The sequence below is a fragment of the Chiloscyllium plagiosum genome, chromosome 5 (genome assembly GCF_004010195.1).
Source record: "Chiloscyllium plagiosum isolate BGI_BamShark_2017 chromosome 5, ASM401019v2, whole genome shotgun sequence".
NCBI classification, from domain to species: domain Eukaryota; kingdom Metazoa; phylum Chordata; class Chondrichthyes; order Orectolobiformes; family Hemiscylliidae; genus Chiloscyllium; species Chiloscyllium plagiosum.
In genome coordinates, this window is record NC_057714.1 from 20,199,738 (window position 1) to 20,219,298 (window position 19,561).

Genomic DNA, 19,561 nt, shown 5'->3' on the forward strand with positions numbered 1-19,561 from the left:
TGTGTGTGTGGTTTTCCTGTATACCTTTGTGGTGAATTCTCCGTTCAGTGTTCTCTGTACCATCATGTCTCGGAATGGGAGTTGGTTGTCCTTTTCTTCCTCTCTAGTGAATCTGATTCCTGTGAGTGTGGCGTAGATGGGACGAAATGTCTGCAACACAAATTCCTAGCTCGGCGAACAGAACCACAACAACGAGCACCTGAGCTACAAATTTTCTCACAAACTTTGAACTGTCAATACTATCAAACAGCACTTACTCAGCAACAACCTGCTTAGTAATGCTCAGTTTGAATTCCACCAGAGCCACTCAGCTCCTGCTCTTATGCCTCGGTCCAAACTTGGACAGAAGAGATGAGCTCAACAGGTGAAGTAAGAGTGACTGCCTATAACATCAAAATAGCATTTGACCAAATGGAGCCTTAAGGACTCCTGGCAAATTTGCAATCAATAGGATTCTGGGAGAAAACCCATCATTCACTGGACTCTTGTTTGAAGTCAAACAACTTAGTTCTAGAACATCATTGCAAGTATTCTTCAGGGTAGTAATCTCAGCCCATCTATCTGGAGCTATTTCATTAATGAGCTTCTTAGCATCAGAAGATGGGAATGCTACTGAAGATTGCACAATGCTCAGCACCATTTGTGACTCCTCAGATGCTGAACATTCAGGCTTGGGCTGGTAAACTGCCCATTATATTTGCACCTACAAGTGTTCTGACATCTCAAGAGCAAATTGGACTTCAACCAAGGCTTTCTAGCTCAGAAGTAGAAACACTGCACTACAAGAGCCCAACATCATGCAGATATTTTTTAAATCAACCTGTTCATGGATGTTATGACACATCAAGGCCTCCTGGCTCAGGTTTTGGAATATTACAACGACACCATAAGATTGCTTTACAGTGCTGTGGAGATATGTTTTAATTAACCCGTTCAGATATGTTATAATGTACCACTGGAGCAGGTGGGACTTGAACTCCAGCCTCCTGGCTCAGAACTAGGGACTCTACAACCGTGCCACAACAACCTTCAACAGTACTGTGGATATTGATTGTTCAACAACCTGTATGGAGATGTTATTACACACCTCTGAAGCCGGTGAGATAAACACCCAGGTCTCCTTGCTCAGACACAGGGACATTACCACCATGCCTCAAAACCACTCTAAGCAAGGACAATACTGGTAAACTGTGAATAATTTCTTATCAACTTCTCCAGAGATGTTATTATTCGCCTCTTGAGCAATTGTGACTTTTTTTTGAAAAAATTCACTCCTGGAACATGGGCAATGCTGGCTGGCCAGCATTTACTGCCCACTCCTAATTGCCCTTGAAAGAGTGGTGGTGAGCTGCCTTCTTGAATTGTTGCAGTCCATATGAGACTTTGCAGCTATTGCTGGGCCATTTCAAAGAATCCCTACAGTGTGGAAGCAAGCCATTTGGCCCATCAAGCCCCCATCGACTCTCTGAAGAGCATCCCACCCAGATCCATCCTCTTTGCCTATCCTGCATTTCGCATGACTAACCCAGCTAACCTACATAATGCTGGTCACTACAGAAAATTCAGCATGGATTCTGGATTATTGGTGCTGGAAAAGCACAGCACTTCAGACAGCATCCGAGGAGCAGTAAAATCGACGTTTCGGGCAAAAGCCCTTCATCAGGAATGCAGGCAGAGAGCCTGAAGGGTGGAGAGATAAATGAGAGGAGGGTGGGGGTGGGGAGAAAGTAGCATAGAGTACAATAGGTGAGCGGGGGAGTCCTCTTGCAAGGATGCCACGCTTCAGGCTCTCTGCCTGTATTCCTGATGAAGGGCTTTTGCCCGAAACGTCGATTTTCCTGCTCCTCAGATGCTGCCAGAGGCCAACATCTCAGCTGAGACTGGGAATCTATGTGGTACAGCTATTTAATTCAACTGTACACTTAGGCCTTTCTTTCCAGAACCAATATAAACCAAAGTGCCACTTTCCCAAGATCTGAAATTCTGCTGGATATTTCGTATTCCTCATTTTTGTTAATTACCTTCAGTTTAATATAATAACTGATCTATTATTTTGTACCAATGAGCAATGTATTTGTTATGTTTAAACGAACGAAGAAACACACTATCTCCTAATGCAGCTAAGGAAAAGAAAAGGGATGCCCCTGAATCACTTCTGGGTCAAACGTCAGATGAATCTGACAAACTCTGGAACTACAAGTGCCTTGTTTTTACTTTATTTCTGTCATGCTATGTTAAAAATTCAATAAAATACCAAAACGTCTTTAAACAATAATCTGTAAATGCAATAATAAGTATTCAATTTAATTCATTTACAATCCAGGATTTGCTTACCTCTGTAGTGTCAAATAGCAATTCCCTTTCATCCACCACTATTTTATACACAGTCGACTGAGGGGCTCCAAATGACTGGATACTTTCATATGGGAAAATCTCCAGTGGTTTGGCCTCCCCGCGTTTGTAGACAGAAACTGATGCAGCACAAACTCCTAGCCAGAGCTCTTGTGGGAAACCACCTTCTCTGCACTGCAAAAAAAAAGAGATTAGGCTGAATCTGTTCTGTCTGTTTCATAAACTAAGGAAAGGAAAAGAATTTTTGGAGTTAGGTGACTGAAGTGTGAAAAAGTTTGACAATACAGGGAAAGGAAACTTGACCAAATTATATGCACTAACACTGGATTCGCAACACAGTGAAATGAAAACATTCAACATTCAACGTACCTTAAAATTTCACAAATAACTCATTTTGACAAGGAAGTTCCTAACTTAAACAAAAGCTCATAATTTAATATTTATATTCTAACTTTAACAGAGCATTGATAAACTACAAGACAATCTAATTAATATCTACAATCTGAGCTCTCCAATGATCAACCCTCCCATTCATACAGACAGACACAGTTAAGGGATAAACTGATAAAGAATCATAAGTTCCCAGTTTGATAAGCATTTCAACAATGGATACCAAGGGTTTATGAAATCCAACAGATTGAATAACAGGCTTGTAGGATTGCATCTTAGTTGAATTCCAAAATTACTGATCAACGCAAACAGCTTCCTAAGACCTCTGCACTTTTCCTGAGTTTTTATAGACTGGGGTGCTTCACTCAGGATTTTCAGTAAGTCAATAACCGGAGATAGCCAGTGAGAACAAAAACAAACAATCTAGTCATGCAGCTTCCAAAGCAGCACTGTCTCTACTGTCCAGAAACCTAGTTAAAGCTAGCTCCTTTAGTTCCTCCCTTGTTTCCAACATTCTCTACGGTTTGCTGGCCAGCACAATCCTCTCTTGACTGAGTAATTGAACATCCAACCAGCTGCCAATCCTTGAGCATAATGACATCTTGCTGTCAGCTCAGCTCCTGTATTCTGAGAGCAGTAATTAACCGACATTACCTTTCCATGCTGGTTCCTGACAACAAACATCAGTCTTTTGCTCTCTCTTCTGAAATAACCTCTGTTCAAAACTTAATTCTCAACTGCAACTCATTGTTCAAACCAAAAATGATTAAAAATAAAAGGAAAACAATGATGGGCTTCACAAAGGGTAGCAAAATGAAAAAGCTTTTTTTCAGAAAAAACAGACTTGTTTCATGCTGAAATGACCATTAGCTGGGTCTGAAGAATCTGGAACAAATAGCAGCTAAATGTTGTTAATTTAATTAAAATGTGCTTTCTGGAGGAGCTATGATTACTTAGATGGTGTCATGCATTTGACTTAAGGCATGTTACATTTAAAGCAACCGCTGCATGGACCTCAATAAATGAACTCACAAATCATACTTGCACCTACCTCCACATCAAATAGAGTTGAGCCATATCCAGGCCATTCATTGATCAGAGCCATGTACTTAATCATGACCTGTTCTTGGGTCATTCCTTGCATCTTTTTCCACTTGTCAATAATACTGGTTCGGGTTGCTGAAATCTCCTCCTTCACCCACATGTCGATCATCTGCTGATCCTCAGACTTCATCCTGCTGACGGAACCACCTCGGAAGCTCCGCCTCAACGTTCCCTCAAAGAAGCTAGATCTCTTTTTGTCATTTCGGTCAGCAGAAGGAGCAAAGGTCCTAGCTGATTTTGTGATTCGTACCTTCAATCTCTCAACTGGGAACACCTCTTCCATTTCTGGAATGGCGACGTGTAGGGTGTAATCTCCCTGCAGAAACTGAAATCGCAAGGCAGCAAAATATTGAAGTGTTTCTTCAGGGGCAGGATAGTGACCGTGAATGACAGCCTCATGAGCCTAATGGTCAAAATAAACAAAAGAAAATTAAAATTTAAAGAAAATTGTATTGTGTGTTAATTGATCAACTATAACCTCCAATAGTCATAAAAAATTGAGAGAAATTGCAGAACATAGAGGGATCAAAATGCACATGAATCACAAAAATGTGCAGAGAAGTAGATGAAGGGAAATTATTACAACAAGGGAAATGGAATATAAAATTAGGATTTTTCTTGCAGTTGTATAGGGTGTTGATGAGACTACAGATTTGCAGTACTGCCTTCAGTTTCAGTCTCTTCATTTGAAGGACACAACTAGATCAGAAGGAATTCAGAAAGAGTTTGCTCAGGCCATAGGAAATAGAAGCAGGAGTAGGTCATTCAGTTCCTCCAACCATTCAATAGGATCATCCAACATTCCTCACGTCCATTTTCTTCCATTGTCCCTGAAGCCATCAATTGCCCCATTGATCAACAGTCTATTTATCTCAGTTGGAAATATACACAGGTTCTCTGCAGCAAGGAGATCTAAAGGCTCTCAACACAAAGAACAAATTCCTCCTCATCACAGTCTTAACCTGGCACCCCTTTATTCTGATGATGCTCTCTGCTCCTATACGCTCCCATGAGGAGAAACATCGTCTCAATATTTACCCTATCAAGCCCCTTAAGAATTCTATATGTTTCAATGAGATCACCTCTCATTCCACTAAACTCCAGTGAGCAGAGTGCCAACTTGTTTAAGCTTTGCTAATAAGACAATCGTTCCACACTGTAGGATTGAGCAAGAATCCCCATTTTCAGAAACACTGGCCCAAAATCCTGGATTTTTCAAATAACTTTTAGAAATAAAATAAAAGGCAGCTGGGCTACATTCCGTGAAAATACACAGATACAGAGACAGCTGCCTGTAACCATTGTTGAGCCCAAAAGTCTAATTCACATCCCGACACAAAAGAGCAATGAACGAGACCTAACACTCAGACTGACAACTTGCACCCTTTGGGCTATGTCAACCCAGACATTACAGAGCCTCTACTGATACCAAGACATTCAACTTAATCAATATTCATACACAGAGATACTGGACATTCAACTTAATCAAAATATGTTCACACCCATTCTTAACTAACAGGAAGCCAATTTACATCAAAAGGGCCACACCAGTAACACAATTAAAAGCTCAATTAATATAATTGCAGGCCCTGATCTCACTTGAGAGCGCTATCTTAGCAGCTACTACGAGGAGGAAGATCCCAGATAGCTACCACTATTGCCCCAAGTGCAATCCCCATAGCCAACTCCAGAAGAGAGATCCCAGTATGATTCTCCCCAAATATTACTGGCACAGATATCTGCAGAAGAGGGATCCCAATGGCTATTCCATAACCTACCGACACAGGGCTGTTCCTTCCCAGGGCAATCAATGGCGAACAACCATGACCAGCAGACCTTGTATTCAATTTAATAGTGTATCCAATTACTGTCCTCTGCATAATTGGCAATTTCACTGTTCTATTGCATTTGCCTTTTATTTCTTGTATTATGCTTATCTTTTTTGTAGTTTAATAAACTCAGAGATTCTTTTGCCCTGAAACACCTGTCTACTGCCTTCTTTATTTCACATTCTCTTAATAAGTCCCAGTGTCAGAACCAGGGATCTGGAGGTGATTCAAAACACCTAAAATCCAGCAAATTACTGACTGCAAACCAAAAACCCGACAATACAAGGGAGCGTGCTAGTAAACCTTTGTTGAACTAACTTGCGTCAAAAAGGAAAGCAAAACTGCTTTGAGTATTCCAGATGTATTCTCATCAACACATTGTACAGCTGGAGAAAAACTTCCCTATTCTTATACTCTGACCCCCCCCCCCACTTGAAATAAGTGTCAATATTCCATTAGGGTTTCAGATTACCTGCTGTTCTTTTGTGCTGGCTTTTTATGTTATGTGCACAAGAACCCCCAAGTCTCTTTCTGTCGCAGCTTTTTACAGTTTTTCTCTATTCAAACAATACTGTTCGCTTGTTCTTTCAAAAATGAAGAGCTTCACATTTTCTCACATTATACTCCACTTGTGCACATAACATAAAAAGCCAACACACACGTACAGTAAGTAATCAGAAACTCTAATGAATATTGACACTTATTCCAAGGGGCTTGGAGTATAAGAGAAGTTTTTTTTTGATCATTTAGTTACCCTACAAATATTGCTCTGTAAACTGTTCATATCGCCCTCGCAATCTGCCTTGCTCTGAAAACTTGTGATTTCAAATAAACCTGTTGAACTATAACTGATGTTGTGTGACATCTGAATTTGTCTATCCCAGTCCAACATCGCACCTTCCCATCATGTCTGCTTTTGTATTCATGGAACGAAACAGTTACCTTATGAAGAAAATCTGGAAAATGCTGAAACCTGTGCTCACTGACGTTTTAAAGGTTTGAGTGTGATCTCAGAGTCATAGAGATGTACAGTACGGAAACAGACCCTTCGGTCCAACTTGTCCATGCCAACCAGATATCCCAACCCAATCTAGTCCCACCTGCCAGCACCTGGCTCAAATCCCTCCAAACCCTTCCTATTCATATACCCATCCAGATGCCTCTTAAATGTTGCAATTGTACTAGTCTCCACCACTTCCTCTGGCAGTTCATTCCACACACGTACCATCCTCTGCGTGAAAAAGTTGCCCCTTAGGTCTCTTTTATATCTTTCCTCTCTCACCATATACCTATACCCTCTAGTTCTGGATTTCCCCACCCCAGGGAAAAGACTTTGTCTATTTATCCTATCCATGCCCCTCATGATTTTATAAACCCATATAAGGTCACCCGTTAGCCTCCGACACCTCAGGGAAAACAGCCTTAGCCTATTTACCCTCTCCCTGTAGCTCAATTCCTCCAATCCTGGCAACGTCCTTGTAAATCTTTTCTGAACCCTTTCAAAATCTCATTGAACTTTTTGATCCTGACGGAACATAATGGATGCTGAAAAGATATTTCACCTTCTGAGAGACAAGAATTGGGAACATAGTTTAAAAATATGATGACGATTACTTAAGATGGAAATGAGAAGTCTTTTCACAGAGGGTTATAAATTTGTGATCACTTATTGTTGCACAATCTAAAAAGCAGAACATTTGTATATTACCATAAAGCAATGGAACATTTGTATATTACCATCTGAAGAACTAGTTGTCATAAATTAAGGAATATCTTCCTGTTTGCAAGTTTGACTGTAGAGGACCACATTAAACAAAAGTTTATGGAAATCTGAAGCTACTACTCAAGAGTTGTTTGAGTGTCATACATACAGACAGTTTATTCAAGAGCGTTCAGAACACCAGTGTGAATTATTTGGCAATGATACTGGTTCATTCTGCAAATCTGTTATTGGCTGCTTACTTCGGGAAATCATCAGGACACCGCAATCTAGCTGAATGCAAATCTTGAGATAATCAAACAGTAATCAGATGACATATTTGATTAATGATCCAGGACCAATAAAACACTCACAACTCACAAAATTGACAATTAAGTAGCAGGTTGGGGGTTTCTTATCAGCTCACAAAACACAGTGAATCTTCACTAAATACAGCTATTTGGCCATTTACCACCTGATTTGGAAAATGGAGCATGCATGACAAATATGCACACTCAGGGAAGTCAGTGGCAACTTCAAGAATGAAACTTCTGGAAACCAAATTAGCCTCTAAAGTCTAACAATCTCAGCACCTTTCCCATGGTGTAGCAATTAGCTTAAGTTCCTATCACTTATTCACTTTTGGATTAAGAAGAAACTTTGGGAAGCTTTCCATGTCTTCTACAGTGAACATATTTGTTCAACACTTTCACCATTGCTGTTTTTTCCATTAATTGTTCCCAGACGCACAATGACTATTTGGTTACTTTTGCTTTGTTTTTCTTTTACCATCAAAATATTTACAGAAACTCTTAACAGTTTTTAATGGCCTGAATCTTAACTTTTTGATAAGTTTGACCAAAAGATCATAAATAAGAACAAGTGGTGACCATTCAGCCCTTCAAGCCTGCTTCCCAATTCAATGGCTTATCCAACACTCTACTTGCCTGCGTTCTTCCCACAATCATCAACGCCCCCACTGATCAAGAATCTATCTCAGCCTCAAATAGATCCAAGGACCCTCCCCCTGACAGCTCACTGTGGCAAGAAGTTGCAAAGACTCACAACCCTCAAATAAATTCCTCCTTATCCTAGTCCTAAATTGACAGTCATTAGTTCTGAGATGATACTCCCTGGTCTGAGACTTTCTCATGAGGGAAAACATCCTCTCACCATTTACCGTGTCAGGCTTAAGGATCCTGCATGTCTCAATGAGATCACCTCTCATTCTTCTACATTCCACTGAGTAGTATCCCAACCTGTTTAGCCTTTGTTTATAAGACAATTCTTCCATACATTGGATCATCCTAGTGAACCTTCTCTGAAATGCCTCCAATAACATTATGCCTTTGCTTAAATAAGGAACCAAAACTGCTCACAATGCTCCAGATATGGCCCCACCAGCACCTGGAAAACTGCAGTGTCTCTTCCCAACACTTATTCTTCAACCACCTTGAAATAAGGCTTAATATTTCCTCCTGTTTACCTACTGCACTTGTATGCTACTTTTCCGTGTTCTGTGTACAAATATCCCCAAGTTCCAGCTTTCTGCTGCTTTTCTTCATTGAAGTAATGTTCTTTTATTCTCCATTCCAAAATGAACAACTGTATATTTTCTCACATTATACTCAATTTGCCGACTTTTTGCCTCTTACAATTTACATATAATATTGATGGGTTAGTATCGGTCTCACAACCTGCCTCTTCACCTATTTTTGTGTCATCTGTATATTCGGCTCCAGTAAATACAATAAGTTGCATTAGAGTCATGTTGGGATTTTTGCCGTTAAGCTTAACGTGTATCTTATTGAAAAACTCTCATGGAATGGTAGCTCAGTGGTTAGCACAGTTGTCTCACAGCACCAGGGACCTGGGTTCAATTTCAGCCTCGGCTGACTGTGCGTGTGGGGTTTGCACATTCTCCCCGCGTTTGCATTGGGTTCCTCCGGGTACTCGGGTTTCCTTCCACAGTCCAAAGATATGCAGGTAAGGTGAATTGGCCATGCTAAATTGACCATAGTGTTTAGGAAAGTGCAAGTTAGGTGCATTAGTCAGGGGTAAATGTAGATTAATAGGGTAGGGGAATGGGTCTGAGTAGGTTACTCTTCAGAGGATTGGTGTGGACTTGTTGGGCTGAGGGGTCTGTTTCCACACTGTAAGGATAGTATTCTATTGATTAAGTAACTACAGGTCCATGTGGTATTTCCAACATCTGATTTCCATCCCACCATATCACACGCTGTTCCTGTCACCTGATGCTGACAGGATATCCTGAAATTCACTGGCATCCCTTTCACCCATATCACACTTAAATGTTTGCCATGCATCTGGACAAGCATCACCAAACCAAAAGAGTTGCTATGCATGGCTGCTGGCATTTGACTCAGGCAAGATCCTGGAGATCCTGCTGGATAGAGTGACGTGGGATTTCCTCTTCCCCAGTAGTAGTATTGGAGGCCACAGCACTAGACCATTCCATCCCAGTCTGAAGCCACCCAGCTTAAAATGTATTCTCAGCTATCAGTAGGAATGCTCAGCAATGTTTAGTAGTAGCTTGCCTTGCCCACTCCAAAAGTGCAAATATCATCATCTTCTCTCTGGCCCTTCACACCCATTCTCTCTCAGATAGTCGGCCCATCTTCCACTATTTCCTACTACTCACTATTGCTGGGAACATTTTCAACACTCATCCTCCCAAATCCCACCCCTAATACCATTAACCTTGCATGCCCTCAGTATTGCCTACTCACTCACTTGGATCACTTCTCCACCTGCACCAACAGTAATAACTACGCAGCCCATTTTAATTCCCTGTAATGCCTGCCATTCCCAGTCTGAGAAGATGACAGCCTCAACAGGTGGTGGGTTGTCCATCATTTCACTTCTCACGTCTGGAGGGCAGGATCCTGACACCTACTGCCCTTAGCAGGATCTGGAATGATAGGGAAGACTGCCCTTGACTCACTGTGCTGGGAACACCCAAGTAAAGGCTTGACTTGACTGAGGCCTACTGACAACACTGACAAGCCTGGCTTTGTATCTGCGCTGAATGCCATGACAATACAGCAATGCTGTAAGCATGTTATCTCTCGCTGAGGGTCAAAATATAAAATGACAGAGCAAGTAAAACGAAAGGTAGGTATGCTGTGTGCATCCAGGTAAGCTCAGAATGAGTGAATGCTATACAGTCATAGCAAGTCAAGAGTGCAGAGATGCAGCCTGGTCAAGTCCATGGGCTGGGGCTCGACCCATGCACCTGAGAGCACAATGTCTTTGCTGTCACATTAGAATGATAGTTGCTGGTGCAGCATTGAAATACAGAAGCATCTTGTCTGTGGATTGGAAATGTACCATCAGGGTTCTTGGAGGGTGGCACATCTCAGAAGCCAATGTCCCTATGCATGAAGTGTGTGTGTGGCCTGTGACCATGCAGAGTGCTCTGTGATGTTTGTGCCTGGAGGTCATTCAGAGGATAAAGAACAAAAGAGAAGTACAGCACAGGAACACGCTCTTTGGCCCTCCATACCTGTGCTCATCATCATGCCCCAATTAAACTAAAAAGCAAACTTCTGCCCTTATTCAGTCTGTATCCATTTATTCCCTCCCTATTCATGTAACCATCCAATGTCTCTTAATCCGTCAGTTTCTTATTCTGGTTTAGTTGATGAATATTCCTGATGGCTAGCCTTGTTGGCTAATTTGGTCAGAAGAGAGGCTGAATCGCTGCACTGAGAGTATTCCTTTGTTAAAGGCTGAGTGCGGTGCTTAGTCTCTATCCCAGCAATGCAGAAAGTGACATAGTCCAAACATAAAAAAACAATTGGCAAATGTTTTTAAAGCATATGTATTCACTTTAATAAAACTGGGGCCTTTCAATTAATTAAATGATCGAAATGAAAGGAAATTAATTAAGCTTTAGCTTACCTAAGTGGTCTTCAAAGGGGTAGCTTAATCTTGGGAAGTCATGACAGGAGACATCAGACTTGTGCTGTGCTCTTCTTGACCAATGTGCAAAATAAGGGATGCTTCCTGTGGCCCCAACTACTATATCTGTCAGATGAGCTATCAGCTGCTAACCAATTTTCAGAGCTATAGCTATAAATTGCACTCACCATGTAGAATCTGCAATGCTGAGTGTGTTGTGGATAACATGTTTAATGAAGTGGTTACACCATTGGTAAGGATTACACAAGCAGAAAGGGAGTGGGTAACCATCAGATCAAGTAAAAGGCTCAGGAAGGAAAGACAGGAGTCCCCCTCTCAAATTGACACACCATTTTGCACAATATTGCAGACATGCGGGACAGTGAAGGGGATGGTCTCTCGGGGGGGAAAAACAGCAAAAGTCAAGTTCTGCTGCACAGAAGGGGAGGACAATAAGTGGCAGGGCTGTAATAAGAGGGTATTCAATAGTAAGGAGTACAGACAGGCACTTCTGTGGCTGCAGGTGTGAATCTAGGACAATACATTGTGACATCCCTGACCCTGACAACAAGAGGGCAGAGTGGCTGCAGAACATTCTGGAGCAGGAGGGAGTCGTCATGGCAAACATAGGTACCAATGACATGGGTTCTGAAAGCTGAACATAAGACATTAAGAGGGCATACTTACAGTGTGGAAACTGACCACTTGGTCCAACAAGTCCACACCGACCCTCTGAAGAGAAACCCACTCAGACCTATTTCTCTACCGTATTACTCTAAGGTTCCCTTGACTAATGCACCTAGCCTACACATCCCTGAACACTATGGATAATTTAGCATGGCCAATTCACCTAACCTACACACTTTTGGACTGCGGGAGGGAATCAGGGCACCCAGAGACACGGAGAGAATGTGCAACCTCTACACAGACAGTCACCTGAGGCTGGAGTCACCTGGCGCTGTGAGGCAAAAGTGCTAACCACTGAATTTCCATGTCACCTTCTGCAGTAATCACAGGATTACACCCAGAGCAACGTGCTAGTAGGAATAAGAGGACAGATCAGATAAATGCATGGTTGGAGAAATGGTGTACCAGGAAGGAGTTTGGATTCTTGAAGCATTGGGACTGTTTTTGGGGAAAGATGGGACCTGTACAAGCCTGACAGGTTGCACCTGAGCAAATCTGGGACAAATGCCCTTGCGGGGGCTTTTGCCAGTTCTGCTGGTGAGGTTTTAAATTAGGACAACAGGGATGGGAATCAAAGTATAGGCTTAAATAGGTCTGATTCAAATCAGGAACGGGAAGTAGGGCATTAGTTAGTACTATAGTCTGTGATTCAAAGACAGGAGAAACTAGGCTTAAGAAGCAGCTAGCAAAGGAAATTGATGGCATTGAGCTGTTTATACTTCAATGCTCGGAGTAATACAAACAAAGGTAGACAAACTAGAGACACAGATAAACAAACGGCAGCATGATATCATTACTATAACAGAAACCCGGCTAAAGCAGCAGCAAAATTGGCAGCTCAATATCCCTAGATATAGAGTTATCAGGCAAAATTGAGTAAGTGTCAAAAAAGGAGGAATTAGTAATATTGGTTGAAGAATGAATTACAGTTGTGAGAAGATTTTACAAGATGATTAGGGGGTTAGATAGGGTCGACAGTATGAACCTTTTCCCGCGTATTGAGTCGGGTATTACAAGGGGGCATAGCTTTAAATTAAGGGGGGGTAGATATAGGACTGATGTTAGGGGTAGGTTCTTCACTCAGCGAGTCGTTAGTTCATGGAATGCCCTGCCAGTAACAGTGGTGGACTCTCCCTCTTTATGGGCATTTAAGAGGGCATTGGATAGGTATATGGAGGATAGTGGGTTAGTGTAGTTTAGGTGGGCTTGGATCGGCGCAACATCGAGGGCCCAAGGGCCTGTACTGCGCTGTATTCTTCTATGTTCTATGTTCTAAGGGATGAGATACTGAATGGGTTAACAAATGAGGCTTTCGGGGTTGAGTTTAGGAATAATAAAGGGACAGTCACACTGTAGGATTAGGAGAAAGTGAGGACTGCAGATGGTGGAGATCAGCCTCAAAATGTGTGGCACTGGAAAAGCACAGCAGGTCAGGCAGCATCCGAGGAGCAGGAGAGTCAATGTTTCGGGCATTCCTGATGAAGAGTTTATGCCTGAACGTCGACTCTCCTGCTCCTCGGATGCTGCCTGACCTGCTGTGCTTTTCCAGCACCACACTTTTTGACACTGTTGCATTACACTAAATGGTGATAGGGAAATAGAAAAAACATTCATGCAGACAAATTTCTGCCTTTAGAAACAATATGGCAACAATAGTAGGGAGATTTTAACTATTCTAATACAAACTGCATTTCAAACAGTGCATTGAGGGTGAAATGTTCATGCAGAGCATCCAGGAATTTCTTTTAAACAACACGTGACAAGCCTAATGAGACAGGCAACTCTGAACTTAGTTTTGAGAAAAGAAGATGAGCAAGTCGGTGACCATATTAGGGATAGTAACCATAATTTTGTATTATTATGGAAGAGTACAGAGGACAAATCAGGAGTAAAAGTTTTTAACTGGGGTGGGAGGGGACATGGGGCAAAGTTTACAAAAATGAGAAGTGATTTGGCAGAGGTGGACTGGTCAAGACTACTAAAAGGACAGATCAGTGGTAAATCAGTGACAGGCAGAAGGCTGACATGTCCCCTCTAATAATAAGAATGGCATTGCAAAATCTAGGCTCCCATGGTCTTCTAGAAAAATACAGGAAATATTAAAAAGAAAAAGCAAGCTTATGATTGCCGTAAAAAACTCAACACCACAGATCGCCTACAGGAGTATAGAAAATACACGGATCAAGTAAAAAAAACAAAATCAAGGAAACAGCACAAATATATGTTAGCAAGCAAAATAAAGGGGAAACCCAAAGATGTTTTACCAGTCTATAAAGATCAAAAGAATAGTTAAGAAAAAAGTGGAACCTATCAGATAGAGGGAACTTGCGTGAAGATGCAGAGGGTACGGGAAGAATTTTGAATGAATATTTTTTGTCTCCGTATTCACAAAGGAAAGGGATGATATGGATATGGTAATCCAAGAGGAGCAGTGTGAAACATTGGACAAAATAATCATAACGAGAAAGGAAGTGTTGGAGGAGTTGGAATCCTAGAAAGTGGATGTCGCCAGATGGATTGTTCCCTCACATGTTGAAATAACTCCAGGAGCAATTAGCAGCTGCTCTGAGGATTATTTTCCAATCTTCATGAGACACAGGTGAAGTGCCAGAGGACTGAAGGACTGCAAACAATGTAGTTTTAAAAGGTGACAAAGGAAATGCCAAACAATTACAGGCCAGTTAGTCTTTGGCAGTGGGCAAATTGTTAAAATCAATCCTGAGAGATTGGATAAACTGTCACTTAAAAAAGCATGACTAATCAGGAATAGTCAGCGTGGCTTTGTTGAAGGGAGGTCATGTTTCAAATCTAATCTATCCCGTTTGTTGCTTCTTCAAAGAATTCAATGTGGGTGTTGCTACATGGGCTTTAACTAAGGCATTTGACAAGGTCCCACATGGCAGACTGGTCAAAAAAGTAAAAGTCAAAGGGTAATGTGTCGAATCGGATCCAAAGTCGGGTTAGTAACAGGAAACAAAGGGCGATGGTCAATGGCCATCTTTGTGAATGCAAAGCTGCTTCTATTGGCATTCCCGACCCCTGCCTTTTGTTTTATACATTAACGATTTAGATTTTAACATGGGAAATGTGCAGACAGCACAGAAGTCGGCTATGTCATGGATTATCCAGAGGATAGCTGTAAACATTAAAGCTCCAAATACATGTATAAATCCCCAGGACCTGATCAGGTGTACTCGAGAACTCTGCGGGAAGCTAGAGAAGTGATTGCTGGGCCTCTTGCTGAGATATTTGTATCATCGATAGTCACAGGTGAGGTGCCGGAAGACTGGAGGTTGGCAAACGTGGTACCACTGTTTAAGAAGGGTGGTAAAGACAAGCCAGGGAACTATAGACCGGTGAGCCTGACCTCGGTAGTGGGCAAGTTGTTGGAGAGAATCCAGAGGGACAGGATGTACATGTATTTGGAAAGGAAAGGACTGATTCGGGATAGTCAACATGCGTGGGAAATCATGTCTCACAAACTTGATTGAGTTTTTTGAAGAAATAACAAAGATGATTGATGACGGCAGGGCAGTATATGGACTTCAGTAAGACGTTCGACAAGGTTCCCCATGGGAGACTGATTAGCAAGGTTAGATCTCATGGAATACAGGGAGAACTAGCTATTTGGATACAGAACTGGCTCGAAGGTAGATGACAAAGGGTGGTGGTGGAGGGCTGTTTTTCAGACCAGAGGCCTGTGACCAGTGGAGTGCTACAAGGATTGGTGCCTCTACTTTTTGTCATTTACATAAATGAGTTGGATGCGGGCATAAGAGGTACAGTTAGTAAGTTTGCAGATGACACCAAAATTGGAGGTGTGGTGGACAGCGAAGAGTACAACAGGATCAGATTACAACGGGATCTGGACCAGATGGGCCAATGGGCTGAGAAGTGGCAGATGGAGTTTAATTCAGATAAATGCTAGCTGCTGCATTTTGGGAAAGCAAATCTTAGCAGGACTTATACACTTAATGGTAAGGTCCTAGGGAGTGTTGCTGAACAAAGAGACCTTGGAGTGCAGGTTCATTGTTCCTTGAAAGTGGAGTCGCAGGTAGATAGGATAGTGAAGGCGGTGTTTGGTATGCTTTCCTTTATTGGTCAGAGTATTGAGTACAGGAGTTGGGAGGTCATGTTGTGGCTGTACAGGACATTGGTTAGGCCACTGTTGGAATATTGCATGCAATTCTGGTCTCCTTCCTATCGGAAAGATGTTGTGAAACTTGAAAGGGTTCAGAAAAGATTTACAAGGATGTTTCCAGGGTTGGAGGATTTGAGCTATAGGGAGAGGCTGAAAAAACTGGGGCTGTTTTCCCTGGAGCATCGGAGGCTGAGGGGTGACCTTTTAGAGGTTTACAAAATTATGAGGGGCATGGATAGGATAAATCGTCAAAGTCTTTTCCCTGGGGTCAGGGAGTCCAGAACTAGAGGGCATAGGTTCAGGGTGAGAGGGGAAAGATATAAAAGAGACCTAAGGGGCAACTTTTTCATGCAGAGGATGGTATGTGTATGGAATGAGCTACCAGAGGAAGTGGTGGAGGCTGGTACAATTGAAACATTTAAAAGGCATTTGGATGGGTATATGAATGGGAAGCGTTTGGAGGTATATGGGTCGGGTACTGGCAGGTGGGACTAGATTGGGTTGGGATATCTGGGTGGCATGGATGGGTTGGACTGAAGGGTCTGTTTCCATGCTGTACATCTCTATGCCTCTATGTGTTGGTGGAGTGGCAAGGAAAATTACAAATAGAGTTCAACTTTGATAAGTGTGAGGGAAGTCAAACAGCAAAAGGGAATACACTGAAAGGGGCAGATGAAGTGAGAGATCTTTGCATGCAAGTGCACAGATCCCTAAGGTTACCACTACAGGGAGATAAGGTCATAAAGAAAACATATGGAATGCTCTACTTTACTGGCACAGGCATAGAATACAGAAGTAGGGATAGAATGATGAAACTGTCTAAGACTGGCAAGGCTACAACTAGATTATGGTGTGCAGATCTGGTCATTACATTACAGGAAGCATTTAATCACTCTGGAGAGAGTGCAGGGAAGATTTACTTTCTAGTTGCCAGGGTTGGAGAATTGCAGGTATGAGGAGAGATTGGAGAAGTTGGGATTGTTTTCCTTGGAACAGAGAAGACTAAGAGGTGATATGATTGATCTGTACGAAATGGTGAGGGGGAGAGATAAAATACACATCAGTGGACAGGAGGAACCCGTTTCTCTTGGCAGAGAGTTCAAGAACTAGGGTCTATAGATTTAAGCTAAGTGGCAGAAGGATTTAAGGGGACATGAGGAAAGATTTCTTTTTAACGGAGAGGGTGGTGGTGTCTGGAATTCCCTGCCTGAGTTGGTAGTGAGCCAGAGACTCTAAACCCTTCTGAGTAGTCCCTGCACCTGTATCTTAAATCTGTAAGCTGCAGGGCAATAGACCATGTGCAGGAAGATGGGGTTAGATGGGGTTAGAAAGGACATGAGTGTGTCTTTGGGCTGGCAAGGTCAAGATAGGCCAAGTAGTCCCTTCTGAGGTCTATCCTTTCCAAGGTTCGATGGAATATTAATCAGGCGAGTTGTAGTGTTGACAAGACATTGAACAAACTTTAATCCTCATTTAATCAATTAGCACTGATTTAATCAACTAGGGTTGAATGGCTGGGCACCATTTTTAAAGGGTACCTGGAGAGACACTCATTCCCTGCATGCTAGGAACAGTATTCTCAGCACCTGAGCTGCTGCTCTGGGAGCTGTAACTTCCGTCACACCCACACCACCCTCAAGGCTCCTGCAGCTGCTATCCTCTCACTTTTCTTCATCTGTCAGCCATAATTTATCCTCTTTGTTACCACTTGACCTCAATCATCAGTTCATCGTCTCTAGCAGTTGAAGAAAGCACCCAAAAAGAGAGGAAAACAAAACAGTTCTTTACTCTGTCCAAATTCCCCCGGAAAATACCGTGTCTGTCATTTGCCACAGTTAAGCAGTCATGAACCTGTGATTTTGCATCTTCCAATTATATAATTGGAAAGGCAGCTTCAGTTCTGGCAAAGTTGGGTTATATTGAGCAGAATATGATGTGCACTAAATCACTGTAAACAAACAGACTATGAAATCACAGGTACCGTGTTTCCAATGCATATGAATAAAATTAGAAGATTGGAACCAGACAGCTATGACCACTTTGATTGCATCTCATTCTGCAAAATGAAATTTAATTTAACAAATTAATAGTGTTTATTCCAATCATATCCACTGCATTTTTCCCACATATGCACTGAAGAGGGTGAAAGGGAGATTGACCAGGATGTTGCTTGTGCTGGAGAGTTTCAGATATGAAGAGAGATTGGATAGACTGAAGTTGTTGTCCTTAGGGCAGAAGAGATCAAGGGGGGACATGATTGAGATGTATAAAATTATGAGGGGCATAGACAGGAAGAATCTCTTCCCCTTGGTAGAGGGATCAATGACATGGAGTGGGCTTGGCCGGTCTGACTGGAAGCAATTCTGAGGGATAGAGTTAATATGCATTTGGACAGGCAGAAATTAATCATGGACAGTCAGCGTGGTTTTGTTAAGGAGGGGTCTGACCAACTTGATTTAATTTTTCAAAGAAGTGTGCAGATCAGAGCAATACTTTTGATGGGGTCTACTTGGACTTCAGCAAGGCTTTTGATAAGATCCCGCATGGGAGACTGATAGCGAAGGTGAGAACGCATGGGATCCAAGGAAACTTGGCAAATCGGATCCACAATCTTTATGATGATTCATGTGGACCCACAAGTATTGTCAATACTTAATTATTAAGCAATTAGTAAGTAGAATAAATAATGTTACATAGTCTTGGAGTCGCTTTATATCGCAATAATGAAATTTCCAAATAAGTCATTGCTTTTCTATTAATTAGTTGAAGTATTTCTTTGGACAAACCTGTTCAAACATGAAGGCAAATTCCACACTATCTTTTGGTACATTATCAGTGTCAAAGAAACAATAGAGTTTGAAGTAGAGCTTCCATAAGGTATCATCTTCAGAAGTAGCAGTGGCTCTGAGAACAAAACAAGGCAACCGCAATTATTCAGCAGTCTATCAGAAAACAAATACTGTTCAAAGGAGCTAATATATTGAACAATATCAAAACTGCTCCAAGGTTAATTGCGATTCCATAGGTCATATCAAAGTGCTAAGTTTCTGGGGCTGGTGTGAGGTTACTTAATTTGCATTGCTGAGGAATAGCATGCAGTACTTCTGGTATATTATAATCAGCCAACGAACCAAATTGTTGACATTTTGGGAGAACAGAGTGGTCAAAAGTTATGACCAGAGTCAAAAAGTGTGGTGCTGGAAAAGCACAGCCAGTCAGGCAGCATACTGGAGCAGAACAGTTGATATTTCGAGCATTAGGCCTTCATCAGGAATGTGGGCATGGGGGATGCTGAGAGATAAATGAGAGGGGCATGGGGATGGTGGGGGAAAGGCATCTGGCAATGCGATAGGTAGATGAAGGTATAGGTGATGGTGATAGGTTAAGTGGAGGGTGGAACAGATAGGTGGGAAGGGAGATGGACAGGTAGGACAG

General features: G+C 42.1%; 1 protein-coding gene across 3 annotated transcripts in view; it reads right to left on the reverse strand.

Annotated features, from left to right (window-relative positions):
* The window catches only part of myo10 (myosin X), a 330,909-nt gene that overhangs the window by 3,459 nt on the left and 307,889 nt on the right, over positions 1-19,561 (reverse strand). For all 3 annotated transcript variants that reach the window (XM_043689679.1, XM_043689681.1, XM_043689680.1), the window contains 3 exons: positions 18,913-19,030; positions 3,794-4,249; positions 2,335-2,526 (listed from right to left, as the gene is read on the reverse strand). In XM_043689679.1, the coding sequence (XP_043545614.1) occupies positions 2,335-2,526; positions 3,794-4,249; positions 18,913-19,030 (766 nt within the window). The remainder of the gene's footprint in view (positions 1-2,334; positions 2,527-3,793; positions 4,250-18,912; positions 19,031-19,561) is intronic.